Genomic DNA, 24,426 nt, shown 5'->3' on the forward strand with positions numbered 1-24,426 from the left:
CTATTATGTTTATTTAAAATGTAAATGAGTTTATGGAGTCTGCATATTTATTTTATTTATTGAAATGTTACTTTAATTAAACTCACTCAAAGAAGCAAAAGCAAAATGATATAAAATCATTATTATATAAATTAACAAATAGCTTATCCATCATGGTAAAATAATATTTATTTAAAATATAATAAATATTATAGAATCATCATTATTTGTTTTACTCGTTTTACTATTTTAACTAAATTATCATTAAAAAATTAAATTAAAATATATAAAATTATTATTGTAAAAATCAACTGTTAACTTTTACATGACCGAATGGTCAAATAATATAGTGATATTTTTGGATAATCATGTTAAATGAGACTCCCATTTAACCTTAATTGAGAATGAGACAACATTTGACGATTTTGCAAATTATGAACGGCCATTTAATTTTTGTACAAAAAAAAAAAATCCATTCCACTTGAAATCAAAACAAAATTTTTATTCAAAACTCAGGAAAAGACAAGGAATTTTCCCTAGAAATGAAAAGAGAAGAAAGAACTTTCCCTAGAAATTGTTCACATAGGAAATTTTCCTCATTTGCCCTGAATTTTTTTTCACCCTCCAACTAAAAATATTTTCGAAACAAAGTTTAATCTCTCATGTTTACATCTCTCTGTTCATGTTCAAGAAGATACATAAAGCTAGATCACACAACATTCTGCTAAAAAAAAGTTACATTGACAAAGCTAATGACCTCAATCTGATGAACTTATCTCATTTGCATCTTAAAAATGCTAACCCATCGAATATTGATCCAGTTAATTAGGAGTATTCACTGGTCCAAAGACTCCGATAGCCCATCCAACCACAAGAGCTGACACGAGCACAAGAATAGCTAAAAGAAAATAGAAATTGCTGGTTTGTGATCGTGCAGTTTGGACTGCCTTGGTTGGGTGCTGTTTTCTGCATTCAACAGCAGGAGATGGAGATGGAGATGGAGATGGTAAATGTTCATGTGCAACATGCCAGAATGATCTGGCAATCATGTCGCTTGGTGTAGTTTCTAGATCAACTACTGTTGAGACCTCGATTGGGGCTTCCATTGCCATCATCTCTTTGCAGTGATCTTTTATATCCTGAACATTGACGAACAATGAGATAATCATGAATTACCAGAATAAACATAGTTGCTGAAATGAGATCTAAGAGGTAGGAAATTAACAAAGTAGATTTCTTGCAAATGTTGATTGAAAAGAAGGATGCCTGTGACAAAAATGACCGTAGACTGAAATAAAATGAACATGGGTTAAAGATACCTCAGAAGTCTCTGATGCCTGTAGATAATCGCATATCAATAGGCCATCCAACCAGGGAACAAGTACTCGTCTCGGAAAAGTTAAGGAACATGGTTTCCTGTCAGAAAATAAAATGCAATATATCAATTAGATTTCAGAAGGACGCTAGAGAGTTTTATAGTATGTATGATGTTATGAACTTTCTCATCTTTTGAAGCAAAAATAAAGATTAGAAGGTTCACTTCTAAATGAACTTTCTCATTTTTTTTTTTGCTCCAAAAGATGAGAAAGTTCATTTAGAAGTGAACCAACCTAGTCAGGATTTCTATGATTTCAATGTTAAAATGAGGCCCCTCGAATGGCAATATACTCAAATATGAATGTAAGATAGGCGATGTCAAAAAACAAAGGAAATTAAAAGTCAGAGGAGGTAGTATAATTGAAGAGCTGTGTTTGGAATGACGTGTTTGGCACCCTGAAAAATCAGATAGACATTTAAACCAAGCTAAGCACTTTGGTGGAAGAGCTGTGTTTGGAATGATGATGCCTTAGTGGAATCCTATTCACAGTAATGTGATTAAATCACACAAATATAAGGAGAGGAATTCGGAGGTCACAGGAAACAGTGTTACTGACGGTATAATATTAAAATTCTAGAAATTCAGATCGAAGACTTAGATTCTAGTACAAATTTTGCACACAAAGAGTAAACAGGAAAATCAAAACACTAAGATGTTCAAACTTGAATATTAGAAATTCTTAACCCTCTGTTTGGGAGGAGGTGAGTAAAGGGGAGGGAAGGTTAAACATCGGTAAAAAGAATTTTTACACTTGTTTGGGAGAGAGTGAGTCATGAAGGGGAAGGGGAGAGAAGGATAAAGCTTCCCCTTGCATGCTCGGGAATTAGCGAAATTTCTTACACCCCAATTTGGGGTGTAAGGAAAGGGAATGAGAAATTATTTCAATTTTATCCTTATTTATTTTTTCACATGCAGATTTATTAAAAAAATAAGAGGATATTTTTGTAAATTTGTATATTTAACCTTCATTTCCATCCCTTTCCTCTCAAATGAACTTTCCCTCCCTTCCAAACAAGGATAAGATAAATATATTACTTCCCCTCCCTTCTCTTTCCATTAATGAACCTTGCCTCACCCCATCCAAACAGAAGGTAAGTTGTTTAAAAAAAAAAAAGCTATTTGTTAAAAGAAATCCTCCAATGTTTTAGTTGGACAAGTATTATACATTGGGAATACTTGAGTTATCTTGTATATTTCATATCTTCAGCATGGCCTAACAGAAATCCGTAATTGCCATATCAAACCCATGGATATGGCTTAGAAGAAAGTCAACCATAGCTCAGCATTTGACGATCAGTTTGGAATATAGGACAGAATCACATATTGATTCGTATGAATGCTTTTCATGGTAAAGTAGAGAGTCAACCTTAGCTCATCCAAAGTAAGTTGATGGATAGACTTCTCTGCTCCACCATTAGTGGACAAAGCACCTTCTTCTGCCTCATCAGCAATCATTTCCAATCTACTCCTTAGTGTGGAAGTTATATCACACTGACATAAGAAAGCCACATAAGTTTTTCATGGCACAGACTTAAGCATGACACCAGAATAGAATGGCTGATAAGTTCAACTTATAAGTGGTAATTTCAGTTGCAGAAAAAGACAAGTACACATATAAGATCCACAAAAATGCATAGAGGCCTTAAGGAATAGAATTGCCCCTAGGGCATAGTGCAGATGGTGGGCGTATAACATCTCTGGCGTAATGGTCAGGTCGATTCTCAGGAACTAACGACTAGGATTTACCCTACCATGCGCCTAACACCTGTATCTGTATTTACCTTCCTCCATATCCGTAGAGCCGGCAGGCCCGGCATTGGGGGCGTTAATGTAATGGATTTACATTTTCTTATGGAATAGAATATTGGAGCAGATAGTAGAATAACAATAACAGAGATATATTAAGTTTTCATCAAACATATTATTATTTAGGTAAGAAAAAACCACTCACTGAATTGAGCAGTAACTTATGCAGAGTTACTTAGTCAAACTCTTAAACAAACAACACCAAAAACTTACTTAAAAGCATTCAACATTGTGCACATACACAATGTTAAAGATCTTTACTTCTGTCTCCCTACCTCAAATATGAACCATGTTTCCAGTAAGTAGTCTTTTAAAATAAGAAAGACAAGCATTCAAGACTAGCATTCTATTATTGATTCTACAATTAATCAAGCTCTACACCAAGAAAGAAGTCAAGATAAACCAACTTTCATCATATTACACAAAGTTTCAACCATGGCTGTGTAAACAGAAGTTGCTAATGATATTAAATATGTGCTTAAACATAAACCACCAGAAGCGTTTCATCCAAATTAATAGTCTGAGTTTAAGGAAATCAGAGAAAATTATAAAAAAAGGAAAAATGTGTTGATGGAATAACTGTGCCCTGAATGGTCTCAATGTGAGCTATGGTACCAATATAAACAGGGGCACAGACCTTTCTTACTCTTCTGAACATGGAATCCAATATGTACGGACCAACTAAATTAACAAACCATTGCTGTTTTTCTCATCTCAGGAACCATATAGAAGAAGCCATAAGAAAAATGAGACAATTCTTCCCTGCATAGTTTCTTGGCTTGACACAAATTTCAAGCTAAAAAACACATGAAGTACCTTTAAGTCTGATATAGCTTGCAAAAAAGGTTCTCTCGGAGCCAGGTATGCAAAAGCAACAACCGAACCATTGAAGGAAACTAGGCCTGCCATCTCCTCTGAGCTGAATTCTTTATATGATGAAATTCCACAGTTATAGTCTATTTCAAATCATAACAGAAAAATGAAATACTAGAGGGAAGTAGTAAGGCATTCTCTTTCAAAAAAAGGCAAACACACCTCCACTAGACATAGTTTTGTTGAAAGGAACGAGGAACTCAACGTCATGCGTGCTTTTTGACAATAGTTGTAGGTCCTCGGTCACCTAGACAATAGAATGAAAAGGAAGAGAATTATACACATGTGAAGATGGGAGTATAACTAATTAATTAATACGACATTGATTGGAAGATGTTTTTCTAGCAACTTCACAATCATTTTATTCGTAGATGTGTGCTAATTGTGGACAAAAGACCATAAATATATTCCCGGAAAGTGGAAACGGATTCAGAATTCAGTACTCTGTGGAAGAAAGGCTAAAAACTAACCTTGAAGTTAATTAATTACCGGAAACTTTTAGAAAATAGCTAGCAGGAAAACAATAAACATGTTTTGGGTTTCAAGTCCACACAGAACAGACTGATAGTGATGGATTCAGTCAATTCAATTTTTCCTTTATTCAGATATGGAGAAGACTGGAGGCCGTAAACAATTCCATTCTACAATGAATCATTTCCCATATCTTATATGTTCTTCAATGTTTTTATTGGAACAAAAAATAAATAAAAGATAAAAAAACAAAACATAAAATTGTCCTAATGCAGAAAACTGAAGCCATAAACCTAAGCAATGATAGCTAATCACAGTTCATTTACAGAAAAATAAATATGCAAAACATTATCATCATAAAAAAGAATTTACCATATGACCATTTATCAAAAATTTGGCACATTGTAAATCTTTCGAAAGATTAGTAATTCCTTTGTATATTATGTCCTTCAGAGTTACCCTTGAAGTACCATCTTGATAAATAGGTAATCTGCAATATAGAATCATGACAGCATAGTCAAAGATATGGAAAAAAAACATTAACATTCATTTGTGGTGTGCCATGGTTAAATATAGTGCCAGTATAAATCAACTTCATTAGTAGAGTAAGCTCAAGTAAATTTGCAGCCACAAGCCATCTTCATAAGTGCAGAAACACACTTTCCACCACTGAGATCTCAAGAATTGTGCATTAAAATAAAATTTGAGGGTGAATAGATGGCGACCTTTCTTTTCAATTCTTGTTACGATAAGCTCAAACAAAATGTTAAAAATAGGGGTGCAGGTGTTGATCAATATCAAAATGTGAAATGTTCAACACAAATAAAAGAGAATTAACCATGATAGTTTGAGGCATGGTTTAAAATCTAGAGTCGTATCGGAGTTTCAATCTATGACTAGAACAATACAATTTCGGTATTGTATTGTGTGTGAATACCCCAAGGTAGTTTTAATGTGATCAACTAAGTCAAGTTAGGTCCTGTTGTTATTTAACCCTTGTGTCTAAGTGTGTAGGAACTTAAGAGCACAGGAAGTCGAGCGAAAGACACAGCTAGCGAGAAGGACGGCAAGGACGGCACGGGAGAGAGCTAACAGGCTCAGTGCATCCAAGGAACGAGATGCTGCGGAAGAGTACGCGGGCAGACGAGAAGGAGGCGCACAGTGTTTCCGAGGGATGAGAAGCCGGAGCAGAAGATTGCTCGAAGGTCGGAAGTTGGATTCGGGTGAACCCTATTCCGGATGGCCGAGATCACCCAAGCGAACGGAGCCGGAGCAGAAGACCCGGACCAATGCAAGCAAAATCGGAGCGAAAGACCCAGACTAAAAAGTCAACTAGAAGTTGACTTTCTGGTCCGGGCGCCCAGAACCTATATTTATCCAAAACGTGACGTGGCGCGTTGCGTTGCGATAGGGATAAAGTTTTATCCCCTTGGAGGCGCCTGGAACCCTTCCAGGCGCCCCAACCAGGGCTATAAATACAGTCTTGGTCCAAATGGTTCAGAACAACACTTGTAAATGCTTGTAGTTTGTTCTACTACTTGTTTGTGAGCCGTCAACGTTGTAAGAGGCTTCTTCGCCTGAAGGAGACTTTGATAGTGAGCTTCTAACTTCCTTGGATTAACAACCTCCCCGGTTGTAACCAAGTAAACCTCGTTGTGCCTCTTCTTTTTAGTTTCTTATTTATTTTTTGCAAGTGTTAGTTTAATTAAGCTATAACGTTCGAAGAAGGTTCGTGTTATTTTTGCAAGGCTATTCACCCCCCTCTAGTCGACCGCCAAGGGGTCTACAAGTGGTATTAGAGCGGGTTCGCTTCAGGAGGACTAACCACCGAACGAAGCACACAAGATGGCTAGACCGAGTATCAACCCACCAAAGTTCAAGGGGGAATTCGCGAGCTGGAAGAAAAAGATAGAGGTATTTTTTAAAACAGATTCTAAATTATTAATAATTATGAAATATGGTTTTGTAACCCCGAAAGACAAAAAAAAATATCAATAGACGAAGAAAGAACAAGCTGACTTCGTGGCAAACGTCAAAACATAATTTCATCTGCTTAGCATTTTACCACCTTAAGAAGTCAACCGTATCGGAGCCTATGAGTCAACCAAGGAGCTCTGGGAGAAATTCCTGGAACTACACGAAGGCAAAACTAGCGAGACGGGACTTGCTCTGGAACTAGATCAGCAACCTCCAATTAGAAGGCGAAATCGTCGCACACCTCCACTCAAGAATCAAGGAACACATCACCGGACTCACGAATCTCAGAGAAAAGGTAAGCAACCGAGATTAGCTAAGGTACACGCTTAACGCATTTCCTAGAACTACTGAATATGCATCATTAGTAGATGCTTATTATATATCTAAGGATCTAGAATCAAGTACTTTAGAAGAAATATTTTCAATTTTTGAAGTCCATGAAACGAGATGTGCAGATTTGAAGAAAGAGCCAAAGCACAATATTGCCTTAAAGGCAAAGATGGGCGAGCGAGATTCTGAATCTTCTCTCGATGACGATGAAATGACATTCATGGTAAGTAGATTTAAAAAATTATTTAAATCTAAAAGATTTAATCAAGTGCAGGTACAAAAAGAAAAAGAAAGGTAAAGTGCTACCACTGCAATGAAGAAGGGAACGTGAAAGATAACTTCCCAAAATTGAAGAACAAGGACCAGGACAAGGAAAAGAACAAGAAGACAGTCGAAAACAAGTATAAAGCTTTATCCGAATCAGAAATCGAAGCAATCGCCGAACTTGCGCTAGTGGCAAGTCACCAAAAAGACGAAGACGAAGCAAGCTTGTCTGAAATGAGCATAGAGAACATCGATAAAGGAGGAGCGACATCGGAAGAAACCAGCACTTTAGGGGGAGCTTCAAATTGCGGGATCGACAAAGCAAATCAGGTACGGTCTCTTCCTCCTGCCAAGTCATTTCAGTTTATAAAACTATTATCGAAAAGTTACCGTAAGTTAGAAAAAATAAATAAAGAGTTAAAATCAACCTTAGCTGTCGATTAGAAGATCTCGACAAGATTAAAACTGAAAATGGAAAACTGAAAATAGAAATAGAGGATCTTGAAAAATTGAAAATTGAGAATGTAAATTTAAAGGATCAAATAGAAAATTTAAAAAATTCTGCATGTTTAAATTTGTCTGCTTCAAAGTTCAGGAACTATAAAGGTTAAATTGGCAATTTAGATATTACAAGGGGAAAATTAGAAAATTATCTAGAAAATATATTCCTCGGAAATTTTTAATTAACCCAGTAGGAAGGAACTTATATTGGATTCCAAAAACATGCTTAAGTTAATTGCTTTTTTTTGGGCTTTTAGAGATATAGTTAAATATTTAATTTCTTTAAAAAGCTTTGTCTAGAAAGTGGTTGTTATTCCAATATCCAAGAAGGTCTAATGTCTCGCCACAGCCTGGAAGTCAATTACTGAAATAAAATGTTTAATTGACTAACTGTAAAGCATTTAATCAATTTAACTTATGCTTTAAATAATTTGTCAAAATTTCTGTTAGAAAAATTCTGATCGTTTAAATTTATTTAACAAAAATCATATTTATAAGAGTTATTTTAGCAAATTTACTTTTTTTCTATGAGACTTTATCTAAACAATTCGTTAGAAAATTTTCTATGAATTAGTTATCCAAATACAAACTTTTAAAAATCTATTTAAAATTCAACTTTTTTTGAAAATTTTTCTGATTTTTCCTTAGACTTTAACTTTAGATTTTCCAAAGTCATTTTACAAGTACTCTATTTATGTGATCAAAGGGGGAGAAGGAAAGATTAAGTCTAGGGGGATGATAATTTAATTTTTTTACACATTATTGAATTACAAATTTATTACCTTGTTATTATTTCTTTATGTTTGTTTACCCTAACTTAACTTGTATTGCACATCAAAAAGGGGGAGATTGTTAGTACCCCAAGGTAGTTTTGATGTGATCAACCAAGTTAGGTTAGGTCCTATTAGTATTTAACCCTGGAGACGCCTAGAATCCTTCTAGGCGCCCCGACCAGGGCTATAAATACAGCCCTGGTCCAAATAGTTCAGAACAACACTTGTAAACACTTTTAGTTTGTTCTACTACTTGTTTATGAGCCATCAACGCTGTAAGAGGCTTCTTCGCGTGAAGAAGACTTTGATAATGAGCTTCAACTTCCTTGGATTAACAATCTCCCCAGTTGTAACCAAGTAAACCTCGTTGTGCCTCTTCTTTTTAATTTCTTATTTATTTTATGCAAGTGTTAGTTTAATTAAGCTATAACATTCGAGGAAGGTTCGTGTTATTTTTGCAGGGCTATTCATCCCCCTCTAGCCAGCCGCCAAGGGGCCTACATTGTGTCTTGCCGATATGATTTCAGTAATTTTTTAATATAAAATAAAATAATTAAAAATAAAAAATTTAACATAAATATTTAAAAAAAAAATTTTAAGAAAAGGGGATCAAAGGACTCCCACATGGTAAATAAATAAATAAATTATTATATATTTTTAGAATTAAAATAAATTATATATATTAATACATCTAAATATATTAAATTAATGCGATAATTTTATTAGACTTTAATCTAGCCTATTTAGATTATCTCTATCATAACTAAGAGTTGATTAAAATTATTAATATAAGTTTTATTTTTGTTATTAAAATTTCCCAAACTCTCTCGCCCCGCCCCCTAGCCCTGCGCCTCCCCTCCTGGCGTTGCCTTCACGGAGGTCACGGGCCTCGTATGTCGCCTCCGCGAAGGTCACGGGGTTCGTACGCCGCCTCCATAGAGGCCGTAAACATGTGCGACACCTTCGCGGAGGTTGTGGGGCTCGCGGACCTACGTGATGCCTCCACGGAGGTTGCAGGGTTCGCACACCACCTCTGTAGAGGTCACGAGCCTCGTGTGCCGCCTCCGCGAAGGCCAAGTGTCTCGCACAATGCTTCCTCTACCTCATGTCGGGTGGAACGAAATGTTTTGCCCATTTTGACTAGCTCGGCAAATTTTAATCCATGGTATGAGGGGAGCTTTGCTTTTCGGTTACTTTTATGTATTCTCTTAGTTTTTATTGTGGATAACTTAAACTAATTGTCAAACATTAAAGAGAGAAACATTGTCGAGACAATGAATCCTCCATTGTGATTAGGTTTAACCACCATGTTTTAATAGTTTGGCAATATAATTTAAGTTAAACATTTGTGTTTAATTAGTTGCTTAAGTGTGCAAGACTTCTCATGTGAACTCAAGATTAAAATAATCAAGCTTGGATGATGATGGACTATATGGATTGTGTTTGGAGCCATGAGAAGCTTCAAACTCATAGATAGTCATCAAGCTTGAAGATGGAGCAATTGTTGTAATCTTGGATTTCCTTGAAGAAGATTGATTGTATCAATAAGATTTAGTTTATAGGCAGATTTTGTTACCTATGAGCTTCATCCTAAGCCCTTGAGTTGATAAGTTGTCTCTAGGTTTCATTTTGACCCTTAGTTATTGGGTGGCCTGAAACGGAGACAAATCTTTATACACCTTCATAATGAAGGTTGTTAACATAAACCTAATTTTGGCTATCAAAATCTTCATTCTCAAAATAAGTATCCACCAAAATTTAAAGTGTGTCAACACTGCAGTGAGACAACATGACATTTAAAATTTCAACAATCATATTTCAAATGTTGGTTGATGTAAGTGAGTTTTTGATTGACACAAGTGCTTAAAATGACCACTGGGGCTCCATTTAAAGGTCTCTTTTGGTGGATCATTTGGCACTAATGTCTGAAAGAAAATGTTTCTGATCATCCTCCATCATACTCAAGTTCCAAAAGGAACACCATGAAACTTAAGAAAGCATGTCAAAAAATTATCCTTGGATTTGATGCTCACTTGGCTAACACTCTTCCCATCTATGGATCCATCTTTATCTTTAGGCGTTAATCTTTAGGATATCGTTGAGTTTTTGAGGGTGTATCCAGAGGATATTTAGAAGCTTTTCATTTGAATTTGATCATATGGTTCACTGGAAGCTTTCAAGCAATGACAAGGGTTCACCATAGGACAACCAAGGTAGTCACAAGAAATGAGCAAGAAGTGGGTTAGTTGCCTATAGAAAAGAAGACGCTCCAACTCAAGGGTTTGTTCAACTAAGGAAAGTCTAATTGAGGATACTTCAACTTTGTAGCTCATCATATAATGAATTCTAGCATCATTTCATATTCATTGTCCCATTTAAGGAAGTAGCTTAATGAATTTAAAGGTGACATATCAGATGCATCACAAGTTGTGGATTTCAAGCAGAATCTTCAAACCATGTTATATCTTAAGGATAGTGTGTGTTTCATTTTTTTTAATTAGTTTTGATTTTGATCGCATAATAACACCTATATTGATATGATCGCAAGAATTGAAAGAAAAGCCTGTCGCTTATTCACCCTCCTCAAGTCGAACCATTATCATTGTTCCAATAAATAGAGAACCATCATGCGTCAGCTTCTTCCTAAATGTCTTTGAGTTGCAGAGATGTCAAATACAGCAAATTCAAGGAAAAACTCCACAAGAAATTGGAAGAGTTTGCACTGACAAGTTATGAAGGAAACATAACATTTTAAACATATTCAAGATTACATGAAGTGGAATGAAAACCTAACACTATTTCTTGTAGCAATAGCGCCTAAGGTATATACTTCTAATATTGACAATGATCATAGGGATCAGATTGGAAATACTAAATGATCTGCCAAAACTCTCCACAAGGACCACAACCATGAAAAGCAAGCTATTCTTTTTTTTTCAATGGAATAATAACATGTAAACGACTGTACATCAGAGTGTCCAGTAACTTGAAAGGAAGAATATCACTGGAAACATGTGCAAATGCATTATATTGCAACCAAAAAGTACCTTATGTCAAAATTGTAAGTGCATTTAAAAGCTTGAAGCGAGGCTATAAGCTTGCTCATCTTGAAGTCGCATGGATGCAAACTGCCTGTTGACACAGTACAGATTCGGCAGGACCACCTATGTAAATGTAAACAAAAGTGAATTGTTCAGCAAAATTAAATAGATATAGAAACAAATCTAAATAATTTTTCATATTGCTTGGTTATCAAAAGTAATGACTACAAAGATTATGTGCATTATGGCGAATGTCTTGGGAAAAGGATAGCAATTGCTAGAAACAAGAAAGGAAACACAGAGATTTGACTGTCACAAAGAGAAAGCACAAGACAAACTTGAGTGTTTAAAATCATTTTTCAGCCCAGACCAACAGGAATATGGATACAGAAACAGGACAATGTTTGTAATTATTCTAAAAAGAATCAGAAGTTTGCATTGTAAGACTGTTGAAAACCTCTACACCATAGCAAAAAGGTTCATTTTTTTTTTTTTGCAGAATTGTTATATTTTTTATTTCTTAAGTACAGAACTTTGTTAGATTATGCAAAGACTAGCTGATACAGTTACATTTTTGTTTCTCCTATTCTTTCAGAGCAGCATGAGCTGTATCAGAACCAATCATATAATGATAAGCATCAAAAATCAGTATGAATAGGATACTTTTTCATGCTTATAGTATACAAATATGCAACACCTTAAAGGGGGAAACAAGGATTAGTATTTTTCAATAATCACAGTTGAAACTTTAATACTTCTAAGATTCTATAATCATCATGCAGAGATCAGATTACCTAACTCTATCCTTGCCGAGTGTCAGATTTAAGAATGGAATTTATGCCAAACCATCCAACTTCAAACTATCATATAAAAGTTGTACTAAAATTTAAGTTTGTCTATCTCTGTCATTAAAAAACAATTCATAAACCAGCATGCACAGGGTCAAGATGAGATGTGTTTATTATGAGGAGCAAGGAATTGCATAGCCATAGACATCAGAGTAATATATACCCAAAATCAACAATGTACTTAATGGATAGATATATAGCAAAAATTTATCACTCAATTCTTTACAAACTAGAAGTAACACTGCCATGCAGTGTATAAAATACCGTTCCGTGCCCCCCGGCACGGACGGTTTTTACCGTTCCGCCGAGCGGCCGAAACCGGCACGGGAGCACCTCCCGTCTCGGCGGCGCCGGAGGAGACGCGGGACGCCACCGGCGGCGTCCCGCGACGACTTCGGCACCGAAGGCGTCGCCGGAGGCGTCCGGCGACGCTTCCAGCGCCGCCGGACGCCTCCCACAGGATCGCCCGCGATGATCACGGCGATCTCGCGTACGCCCTTTTTGTTCTTTTTTTAATAATTATTTATTTTATTTAATAAATTTAAACAATTCCTAAGGAGGAGTGTGATATTCCGAAGAGGCTTTTACAAACCTAATTAAATTATCCTAATAAAATATATAAAAAATATATTTAAAATTAAAATAAATTAAATAAATTTTATTAATTAATATTATGAAAAAATAATGTTTTAAATTTTATTTAAAAATTAAAAAAATATAATAATTCTTATTTATATTCTAATATATTTTTTATTATTTTAAATTTCATTTAATTTTTAAAAAAAATTCTAAATTTTTTCTAAAAATTCTAAATTTTTTTAAAAATTCTAATAAATTATATTTATATTCTGATTTTTTTTATTTTTTTAAAATTTTTTATTATTTAAAATATATATTATTTAATTATTAATTAATTAAATGAATAAATAGTTATTTTATTTATTTAATAATAATAATAATAATATTATTATTATTATTGTTATTATTATTATAGATACTTCCATTTTAATTTGAATTATTGTTATATCAATTCTATTTAAATAAATTTATTTTTTATTATTTTTTCTAACAATATTAAATTATTCAATAATTGAGAACTTATAATAAATCAATATACAACTTATTTTTATATATAGCATAAACATATTTATCTTATAATTAAATAAATAAAAAATACCGAAACTGTATCGGCACGGCACGATACGATACCGAAACCGTATCGTTCCGGTCTGAGACCGAAACCTCGGCATGGGTCAAAATTTTAAACCTTGCTACCATGTCTTCTATTATGCATGTTTATCACTTTGTTTATTTATTTTCAAGATGCCGTGAAATTCAAAAAGGCACATATGTGAATTATCATGGTGAGGTTACTTATGAACAGTTGCCCATCTATGTTGAAAATACACACTTAAGCGATTAGCTCATGGATGATCTGGGGTTGTACAAAAAAATTGCTACAAGCAAATTTGCTATCACTTCTAGGTGCAAGACCCCTAAAAAAAGTTTCCAATGTAATGAACTTCTAAGGAGGACTCATTAATGAACTCAGTTTTGCATAGAAATGATAAAAAAAAAATTAGCACAAAAGAATAACAGGAGTAATTCCAGAATAATATTCAGTCAATCTTTCACAATATATTCAATAGACGAGAAGAAATGACGAACTGCACCTTCTTGGGCTATAGGATACATGAATAAGCAATCTTTCGCCAAACTCACTGTCATGAAAAGGTGCAGCTTGTGCAACCCCTTTAACAGCCTGAAAAACAATTGTGATACATCAACTCAAGTTTGGTGTAAAGAAACAAATTGGATTTAGTAGCTAGAATGCTATGCATCTAAAAGATCTGGAACTGAAAGTACCAAACCACAAGAAGCCATACTGTAGTACCCAATTAAGCATAAATGACTGCCAGAAACCTTCCACGCTAGAAAACAACTTTGTACACTCCTTCAATTCCCCATAAGAAACCAAGATGGAAAAAAGGTGTTCCTATATTCCTAAGTCATCAAAAGAGAGTCTTTGAGTTCCATTCTTAATCTCTTGCCATACCTAGAAAGTTTTGGAACTATAAGCTTTAATTTGTGGTTCAATTTGATTCATGTAATAACCCTTGATGGAAATTGGCTTTCATAACCAATAAATCCAATAGAAATTATTGATTCATTAATGAATAAATCAATGGACCAAGGATCAAAAGTGAATCCATGCAGAGTTTTGGTCTTTAACACGGTATTAGTTAGGTATTATGCCGACATTTTAATGTATGGAGCAAATTGAAGGTTGAAAAAAAAGAAGGGAATAAAAAAGAGAAAGATAAGCCAACTATATACTTAATTTCGGATTTTATGTTCCATCTGGAATGGTACACTAATCTGGTATCAACAATAGCTAAAAACAAAAATTACATTAATTTATCTTAATTTATGGCATGCCAAGGTGCATCAAGTGTCAGCATAACACAATTTTTGACATGGTGGCAGAGATGTATGTGCCGAGTAGTATCAAGTTTTTCTAATTTATTGGAATGATAAATTTCAAACATGTTGCCTTTCAAACCATGCAATGGAAATGGACAATCTATTTCGCAAGTGGATCGACATAAAAGTAATTTTTCAACTAAATGAAAAATTAATGTCCAAAAAAATGAGTTACTTGAGTGATGGAAACATCCAAGAATAAGTCATCAGTTAAGTCCGAGTTATCAGATGAGAGCACAAGCTCAATACATGCAAGAAGTAAATCCAAGGGCATGCGAAAGTGCATGATCATGTAGAACACAAATAAATGGATGTAAAACTCTTCAATGCAAGGATAGACTTTGGGGCCTAATCACCTAAATGGAAACTCAAATAACTACATGTTGCAGCTGATGAGATTGATGTGTTGATTGTGCAAACACAGTCCAAATGGACTTTTGCGTTGAATAGCTTGAGTGTTGGCCAATTTAGGGTGTTAACCAAACAAAGGTTAACATGCCTTTAACCTTGGTTTTGGTATGCATGCATGAAGCACCAAGGGATGTTCCAGCTTGGTGTCAATGAATGATTGACCAAAAGGTCAATAATCTTTACCTTGCCATATTGCCATGTCGCAATGCATGTGTGAATTGTGCATTAAAAGAAATGCCACACATAATCCGAAACACCCATGAGAGACACACTACCAATTTGTCTCATAGTCGCACCCCTCCATTCTATAAATAGGCCTTCCCCCTTGCATTTTGATTCAGACAAAGCATTCAGGCAATCTCCTCTCTTGCGTTCTAAATCCTCTCTTCTCTCTTTCCAAAGGAGTTTTAAGTTCTTATAGGTTGGCACAAATTATTATAGGTTGGCAGAATGGCAGAATCTGGAGTGCTCCTATTTTGAGATAAAGGTTGTTGCACTTAAAAGACAATTGTTGATAAATTGTGAGCACCAGACAATATCTTCTTAAAGTGAGATGCCCAACTCTTACCTCGAGCTTATGATTATTTTCACAACATTCCCACATTGCTAGTTCACATTGAAGACAACTATAATGTGCTTTGACCAACTGAAAGAGTTGGTTAACCATTAAAAGGACTGTATTTTCTCCAACAACCACTGATTCCTCGTAGCACGCAATACATTTCACACATCAAGGGTTGTTTGCCCCAAGGTTTAAAATTTCGACCTGTGCTGAGGTTTCGGTCCTGGACCAGAACGATATGGTTTTGGTATCGTGCCGTGCCGTGCCGATATAGTCTCGGTATTTTTTAAATATAAAATATATTAATTAAAAACTAAAATATTTAACATAAATATTTAAAAAATAAACAAGATAAAAAATAATCTTTTAAAAAAGAAAAAGATATGAAAATAGATAAATAAAAATTTTATTATAATTTTTAAATTAAAATAAATGAAATATAAAATTAATTAGATAATTTTATTAGGGTTTAATAAAGTCTCTTTAGATTATCTCCACTATAACTAGGAGTTGATTAAAAAAATTAACCTAAGTTTAATTTAAAAAAATTTGAAATCTGACACCACTCGCGAGCCCGCACAACTTCGGTGTTGTCGCAGGGTTGCGCGACCAGCCATGGCCGCGGGGATTGCATGACTCCTTTGGCGCCACCACGTTAGTCGTGCGACCCCTCTACAGTGAGCGCAAGGTCGCACGATGCCTCCACGGCGGCAACGGAAGGGTTATGCGACCTCTCCGCTAGTGTTGCAAGGTCGAGCGACCCCTTTGCTGTGACCATGGGATCGCGCAACACGTCGCACCTGTCGTGGGTCTGGTGTCGGGGTCGTGCCGGTGCCGGTCGCCGAGCGGAACGAGACGTTTCACCTGTTTCGACCATTTCGGCACGACACTTTAAACCATGGTTTGCCCCAACTATTAGGTGTCAACTACATAGATTTCCCTCTATTTAGATCTATGCAATGATATATTTCCTCTATTTAGCTCTATGCAATGCTATATCACGAAAAATATACAAATCAATTAAGTCTTGTTAAAAAATATTGAATAGTATTTTCTATGATCTCCCTCTACCATTTACATCTTCCATTCTAATAGATTCAACTCTTTTAACAATACAATCTATCCACTAACAGTGTTCATATCATTGCAACTTAATTTTTTTTTCTGATTTGATAATCTATTAGAGATACCCATAATTGTGCTTAGATATTTGTCTCTTAAATTTTATATTTTATAATAACTTCACGCATCTATCTTATCATTCTCAATTCTGCTGTGTTAAACCTCTTTGTATGTGTCTCTTCCATTTTATCCTAACGAAAAAAGATAAAGAGGTGCGCTTTTGCTACTTAACCAAAAAGGATGTATCGTTGTTTTGTTTCCAGAAAAAAGGAGATAAAATAACCTAACTTCCTTGCTAACATAATCAAGCTGCCAAAAAAAATGTATTACAACAGAATCAGAATAAAGCTATACATAAACCAAATCAAGACATATCGCACCTGAGCAAGCACAACAGGTGAAGTGGCCTTAAAACTCGCCTCAGAAGCCCATAAATAGATCCCAGCAACACTCATTCCACCCAACAGCATTCTTGAAACCTGAGATGAGGTTGTTAAAAGAAGATGCCAACAGAGAGTAAGAAAGTGTCAGGGGGGGGGCTGTACCCTAGCATCCAGAGCCAATGTTTCATCTTTACCTGCCTAGCGTGCTCAGCAACCCAATCAGCGTCGATGACGAGAGAAGCCGGCGCCTCGGAAGCCGCCTTCGCACCCTTCGATCCTTTCTTCCCATCTTTGCCAAAATTTCCGGAGACTTCACGTTTAAGTGAGCACGCAGGTCCTCCCCCATCGGTGGGCGGCGTGGGTATCAAATAGTATACAAATCCTCGGTCGGAATTGGCGCTCAGATTCCCGATCACAAGCCCAACCTGGAGGTAAAAAAAGGAAAACCCCGCCCAAATCCCGGTAAAACTAGAAACCTAAACCGTAAAATATGGTCTGGAGAATTACGAAACGTACCTCGGCGGAGACACCGGATTGGAACAGGCGATCCTCCGCCGCCTTCAACTGGGCTTCGTCACCGACCACAGTTTTCACCATCTCGAGATGCGGAGATCGAAGATCTCCAGCGGAATACAACTGAACCGATACATGAAAGCCGGTTGAACCACTAAACCGGCCGTTCCATTGCACGGGCCACGGGGTACAAGTCCGGTTCGACCGCTTCCCTCTCTAACCCGCTCCTGCTGCCATGTTCCGCCCGCAATCCGTCATTCGTCTTCCTCGCCGCTCCATTTCCACCTGACCACCTGATGGCTGATGGCGCGCGCCTCTGCCGAAAACTCTCTCTCCCTCCCACGCAATGTATGGAGACGCGAGTCCGCCTGACGCTGCCGCTTCCACCCCGCCAATTCCGTGACTTGCTCTCGTGGCATTGAACTCCCTGCAGACTTGATTGGTGACTGATCATAGCATATCCGAAAGCTGAACTGCCAGATTGATTCCACTCACCGCCATCATCTCCGACGCTCTTCGCTCGGTCAGGAGTACCTATGGCGACCAGGTCGGAGAGAACCGCCTCTAGTCTCGGCAGAAGAATACTGCGTCCACCCTTAAAAAAAAAACAAAAAAAAAAAAAAAAAAAAAAAAGCGAAATCGCTAACCACCATTTATCATCACGAATAACCCCCGTGGATGGATATTGTGGTGCCCAGAGCCGCCCTTTCGTGAGCACAGATTTTCTGTACCATTTTTTTTTTATGATCGAAGATGTATCATTCGTATTTGTGGCCGTGATCCGATCGTAAATAGTTATAATTTCTTCTTGGGTTCATCGCCCCCATCAAATTATAATTTTTGTTCAGAGCGGACAGTCGGAGGCCTCCGGTAGTGGATAAGTTGCCAGATTACTGGGTGTCGAGCGAGGGTGTCCTCCGGACGGTCTCCGGCCGTCCGTTCCGAACAAAAATTATAATTTGATGGGGACGATGAATCTAGAAAGGGATCGTAACCATTTACGTTCAGATCGTGACCGTCGTAAATACGAATGGCACATTCCCTGGACCATAAAAATGTTCCAGGAAATCCTGCCTCCTTTTCCGTGCCCCTCTCTGATCTTCCCTCGCAAAAGACCGCCGCTGTCGTCTGCCGCCTCGAGCCTAACTCAAGGCCAGTTTATCTCACTCAAGCTCACCTCTTTGTTTCGACAACTTGGTTATCTTAATTTAATTTGCAAATGTGTGAACTTTGATTATTTTTAGCGGTGATTCGCAGCATTTTGGAAGCTTTGGACTTGATTGTTGACGCCGCGAGGATCTTTCTGGTCTCCATATCCAGGAACAAGCTCGGCAGCTACGGCGGCGGCGAGATTTGCTGGCTGATGCAGGAGGAATTTGTCCACCTTTTCCTCAATTTCAAACCCCCACCCCCTCTTCTCCTCTGTCTCTGAGCTCTCCATCACTCAGGTCGTCGTCGAACTCCCGCCTCCCTAACTGTCCGCCATCAGGACCCCGCTCTCGCCGCCCTCGGAGAACCCAACCTTAGCCGCTATCATAACGCATCAACAAACATTATAAAAAACGTGAAAGATTACTAAAAATTAGTTCCTCCGTGATTAGGATTAATTATAGTTTTAATATTTGACAAATACTAATCATATTGTTTGAGGAGATTATGGATGGGGGATCCAAGAGCAAATGTAAAGTTACTAGGAGCATCAATGATGTGATACCAGAGCTGTCTCAATTACTCTGGAGGTCTTAGGTTGAAAAAAAATTAAAGTCTTAATATTTTTTAAAAAATAAATATTAAAAATATTATTAGAGATATTTAATTTTATTAGTAAAATTTAAAAATATAATTTTATATATTAATAATGATTATTTATATAATCGGAAGGAATGACCAACTAAGTCACATGATAATACCTCACTTTAATATTACATAGTAATACCTCACATAGTAATACCTCTTGTGTCAAACCTTTTTTATTAGTAAAATTTATTTTAAAAAAATAAAAATATTTTATGTTAACTAATTTGACAATGATTAATAAATTATTATAATATTATTAATATACATTTTAATTGTTATTTTTTTAAAAAAAAATATCAATTAATTTTATTTTTGATGAAGGTAAGTCTTGACGCAATGATAAAAATTATTATTGTATGACCTATATGTAATAGGTTCGAGTAATAGTCTAGTAGATAAAAATACTACGTACAATAGATCTTTCCTTAGGATCTCACATTAGCAGGACATTCATGAACCAAGTTGTCTTTTATCAATTTTAACTTGGATAAATCATCAATTAAATTTATTTAGTCAAAAATATTTAACTAGTAAATATCAATGACAAATTATTTTTTTTTAAAAAAAAAGGTTTGCATATTAACTCGTAGAAGAGCAAAGATACAATAATAATGGTAAAAAAAATGATAATAAAAGAGTAGAGAGAAATAATAGTTCAACGTTAAATATGCTTTTGAAAGACTTTAAAAAGTATTTTTATAAAAAATATTAATTAAGTATAACATTTTAATTTATTAATGAGATTTAATTTTAATTATTAAATTAAATTTTTTAGTAAAAAATTTAAAATTATGAATAAATTTTAATAAAAACTAAAAATAAATTATCAACCAAATCTAACTTTAATATTAAAAAAATAAAATTATCAATCAAATCTAATACGAGTAAAAATAAATAAAAATGATCAAATTTAACTTTAATATATAAAAAATAAAAAATTATTGGTTAAATCTAAAAATTAAAAATTATTGATCAAATATAATTTAACTAGTAAAAAATTAAAATTATCAATGAAAATAAATTTTGACTAAAATTTATTTTAACTATAATTTTAAATATTTAATATCTAAATCAATATTATATATATATATATATATATAATTTGATGGGCCCTAATATAATAGGGGCTCTAGGCATAGACCTTAATGGCCTATGCCTTAAGCTGACCCTGTGTGATACCCATGAGGGTGTGTGGGGGGAGTCTACTACTAGAGTTGAAGTTGAATGGATATTTTCAAAGTATCCATATTAACTTCCTAAATATAAAATTTATTTTATATTTTATATTTTAAGTAAAAATTTTTTACAAAAAATAAAGGAATAAATTAAGTAATGAAAAGTAGATATTACATAGAGAAAAAAATAATGAAAAAATAGAAAAGAGAGAAGAAAATAATAAAAAAAATAATAGAAATTTTAGGATAGTTAATAATATGTAATAAAAAATGATTGTCTAAATTTAATAAAGTGAATGGTTTACCCTAAATTTTAGAGATATATAGAGAAATTTATATGGATGTTCTAAATCACGTTTGAGTGGCTTAACCTATGTACGTAAGAACCGAACTCAAACATTTGAAAACTTGAGCTCAACCACTTGAGGAAAAAAAACCAATGGTGGAAAGAATTCCCTAGGAAAAAGAAAGGAATTGGTGAGCTTGCTTACTTTAATTGAGGAAGATGATTGAGATCAACCTATTACATCATTTACTTATAACGACTGGAAGAAAATTAAATAATATATAGTCTAAAATACCCTTTTTCATTTTTAGATAAAAAATTTTTAAAATTCTTTATTGAACTAAGAAAATATTAACAATATTTAGAATGATCTCAATATCCAATATTTTTATTTTATTTTTTAAAAATATTTTTATATTATTATAAAATTATGATGCAAAAGAACATACATAATGTATTTTTAACATTCACATAAGAGTTTTTATGAAAGATATAGAAAAATACTACATACAAGTGGGATAAAGTGTGGGAAAAACATTACATACAAGTAGACTAAAATGTTGGTGAATGTAAAGCTAGATGTCTTGAGAATGTTGTCATATATTAAAATCAAAATATTTATACCATTATCATATATTATAATAAAAAAACATTACTTAGAAATAATTTATAATTATTACAAAATTATTACCAACTAAAAAATTAAACCAACTTTCACTATATAACCCTACTTTTAATGCTTATCCAAATCCTACAAATTGCAATTATTCAAAACATCACAATTCAAAATTAGTCTCTCCTCCACGGGGCATTTCATAACAAGAATCATCTTCTCCTTATTCTCTCTTAGGAATAGATAGAGATCAAGTATATTTTCATCTGGAACACCAACATAAACTAAATTTTTGTAGAGTTTCTCATTTAACTTTTGTTGACAAAATGACTTTATAACTGAACTTAAATGGTCAATTGCAGCAACAACCTCCTTAATACTTAAGTCGAGGGTTAAACTTTTCTTACTCGTATGCATCAACAAATGCAATTTTTCTCTTCTTTAATCCCTCGCCAAATAGTGAACTATCAAGGCCCACTTAAGAACTCACATGTGCATCATCCCTTTGTTCTTCCTCTTGAATAATTTCATCATTTCTTTCGGTGGCAGTTGAAGCTCCTTGACTATTTGCTCTGTTATAAGCGAAAAACTCAAACAACTTCTCATAATGAAGTGCAGGGTATATCTCCACTTCTTATTGATGCATTAGCCAAGATAAAAAATAAAATTAATCATAACCATAACAGTTATATAAACTAATAAAATATAAAATGAAATATCTACCATTAATACTTACATCAATAAATTACTTCTAAACTTGATGCGGTGATAAAGGGGAGCCCACCTGTCACGGGTTAATTGACACGGTATCGGTTAGAGTCAAGGCGGTTAATGTCGAGGCTTACGGGAAGAGCCTTGGCCAAAGGTGGTTGTCTGGTTATCCGGTCGGCAAATGAGTGGCCGAGTGGATCACCCAGCCGGTCAGACAAATGGACATCATGGGGTGCTAGGATGAATGGACAACCCATAGTTGGTTGTTTCGGTAGACAGGTAAACGAGCCACTCGGACCGCCCATCCGACAGGAAAGTGAGCCGCTCGGATCGCCCGTCTAGCACAAGAATAACACTACACAGGAGGAGACGAGAAAACAAAAGATAATACTCCGTCTATCATCATTAAATACGAAGAAGTCAAGAACAAGAAGAACACTCCATTTATCATTAATGCATATAAGTCAAGACAAAGAAGTCTTCCTTTGGCAATTAATATCATTAAATAAGGACAGATGAACGATCACAAAGAAATATATAAAAGAGTACGGCAGGTATAAGGGAAGACAAGATTCATTTATTTCTCAAATACTTATTCTCTTCCTGATTCTAACTTGAGCGTCAGAAGGTCAACACCAGGGACCCCTTCCTGGTTTAGTTTTATTTTGCAGGATTAAGGTCTTCATCCCGTTGGTAGTCACCCCATCCCCGGCTTTCCATCTTCCTTCATTCAAACAGGATCAATTTGGCGTCGTTTGTGGGAACGTGACCTATATCCAAATAAGAAGATGGAAGACGCTCGACGACTTACAACAGTGACGCTGATGCAAGAGGATCTCGATGCACTAATATAAGCTCGAGTGATAAAGATATTGGAGCAACAACAATAGGCGTTGGCTGATCGACCAACGCATGAGCTTGATGACTCTGCAGCAAGTCAGCAGGCTAAAAGAGAAAGGGAAGATCGAGCGGATCAACTTTCTGCTTGGGAGCCAAATAGGAGACCGATCGGCTCCTATCGGTGCGCCCGTAATGCGCCAATCCCCTTTAACCGAGCCCTATCATAGGCTCCCCTAGAAGAAAGTGTTAGAATATATACTAAAAGCCTAGATTTTGTATAAATATTTATTTTGAAATGAGAATCACATTGGTCAAATGTCTGCATTTAGTTAAATGTAGTCGTCCATTTAATTTATATTGTAAATAACATGGTGTGTAGTGTCACACAGAAGATCATGTTATCAGTTCCTTATAAATTATAAATAGTAGCTCACAACTAAGATGGATTGGGACAAACCATTGGAATGGTTTTAGTGTAATTTGGTATTAGTTTATCTTGACTATAAAATTACACTAGTACACTATGTGTGTATTGAGCAGGATCATTTGAGATTGTTTCTTTTATACTGTCTGCATAAAAGAACAGAACATCTGTTATTATGGATGTGTGTACTCTTAATCCTGATATAATAACAAGCATATGTACTTAGTATTTATTTCTTTAATTTATGAAAGGGTGAGATTTATTCGTTAAATCAATAGCCCGATAAGTTGAGAAATAATATTAATTATATGGTGTGTTGTTTATTATAGAAGGAAACTATGTCCTATTTATTAGGATGTTGATGTCCCCTTGAGGAACTCATAAGGATTGTCATGTAAACCTTGCAGGTGGACTTAGTTCCTGTTGGTGTAATTTCCAGTAGGTCAAGGTTGACCTAGTTGACCAAGCGTAAACCTTGGTCATGGTTTCGATGTTTGACAATACAGAAAGATATGTAGACATGGACAATGCAGGTGCAGTTGTCCATGCGGAAAGATACTAATCAGGGTCTGATCAGGTTGGATGAAGAAGAGTCAAGTAGGTCAAGGTTGACCGGATACTTGACTGGGAAGTCCTAACTGGGATGTTAGGCAGTTCGGAAAGTCCTGGTGAGTGAAGCCAGGCAGTTCGAAAGTCCTGGTGAGTGAAGCCAGGCAGTTCGGAAGTCCTGGTGAGTGAAGCCAGGCAGTTGGAGAAAGTCCTGGTGAGTGAAGCTAGGCAATTGGGAAAGACCTGGTGAGTGAAGCCAGGCAGGGGAAAGACCTAGTGAGTGAAGCTAGGCAGTTCGGAAGTCCTGGTGAGTGA

General features: G+C 35.4%; 1 protein-coding gene across 2 annotated transcripts; it reads right to left on the reverse strand.

Moving 5' to 3' along the window:
- Positions 1-460: 460 nt before the first annotated feature.
- Positions 461-17,995, reverse strand: LOC122034522 (protein odr-4 homolog). Of its 2 annotated transcripts, none has more exons than XM_042593809.1 (11): positions 17,720-17,995; positions 17,398-17,628; positions 17,201-17,299; positions 13,915-14,003; positions 11,400-11,516; positions 4,880-4,997; positions 4,199-4,283; positions 3,980-4,119; positions 2,724-2,848; positions 1,299-1,395; positions 461-1,118 (listed from the first exon to the last, which is right to left on the reverse strand). In XM_042593809.1, exons 1-11 carry the CDS (start codon positions 17,798-17,800, stop codon positions 801-803), a joined length of 1,500 nt encoding a protein of 499 aa, XP_042449743.1. In that variant the 5' UTR covers positions 17,801-17,995; the 3' UTR covers positions 461-800. The 2 variants fall into 2 exon arrangements, with proteins under 2 accessions (XP_042449743.1, XP_042449744.1); XM_042593810.1 differs by having other exon boundaries at positions 3,980-4,089; positions 17,720-17,977.
- Positions 17,996-24,426: the final 6,431 nt, after the last annotated feature.

This window comes from Zingiber officinale, chromosome 11B (genome assembly GCF_018446385.1).
Source record: "Zingiber officinale cultivar Zhangliang chromosome 11B, Zo_v1.1, whole genome shotgun sequence".
In the NCBI taxonomy this organism is placed as follows: Eukaryota; Viridiplantae; Streptophyta; class Magnoliopsida; order Zingiberales; family Zingiberaceae; genus Zingiber; species Zingiber officinale.

Excerpts from the sequence above, each read along its gene's own strand:
- LOC122034522 (XM_042593809.1), bottom strand. The coding sequence starts at position 17,800 with ATGGTGAAAACTGTGGTCGGTGACGAAGCCCAGTTGAAGGCGGCGGAG. Across the intron at positions 14,004-17,200 it reads CACCTGTTGTGCTTGCTCAG|GCTGTTAAAGGGGTTGCACA; the intron begins GTGCGATATGTC and ends ATTGTTTTTCAG. Across the intron at positions 4,998-11,399 it reads ACTTACAATTTTGACATAAG|ATTACCTATTTATCAAGATG; the intron begins GTACTTTTTGGT and ends TCTATATTGCAG.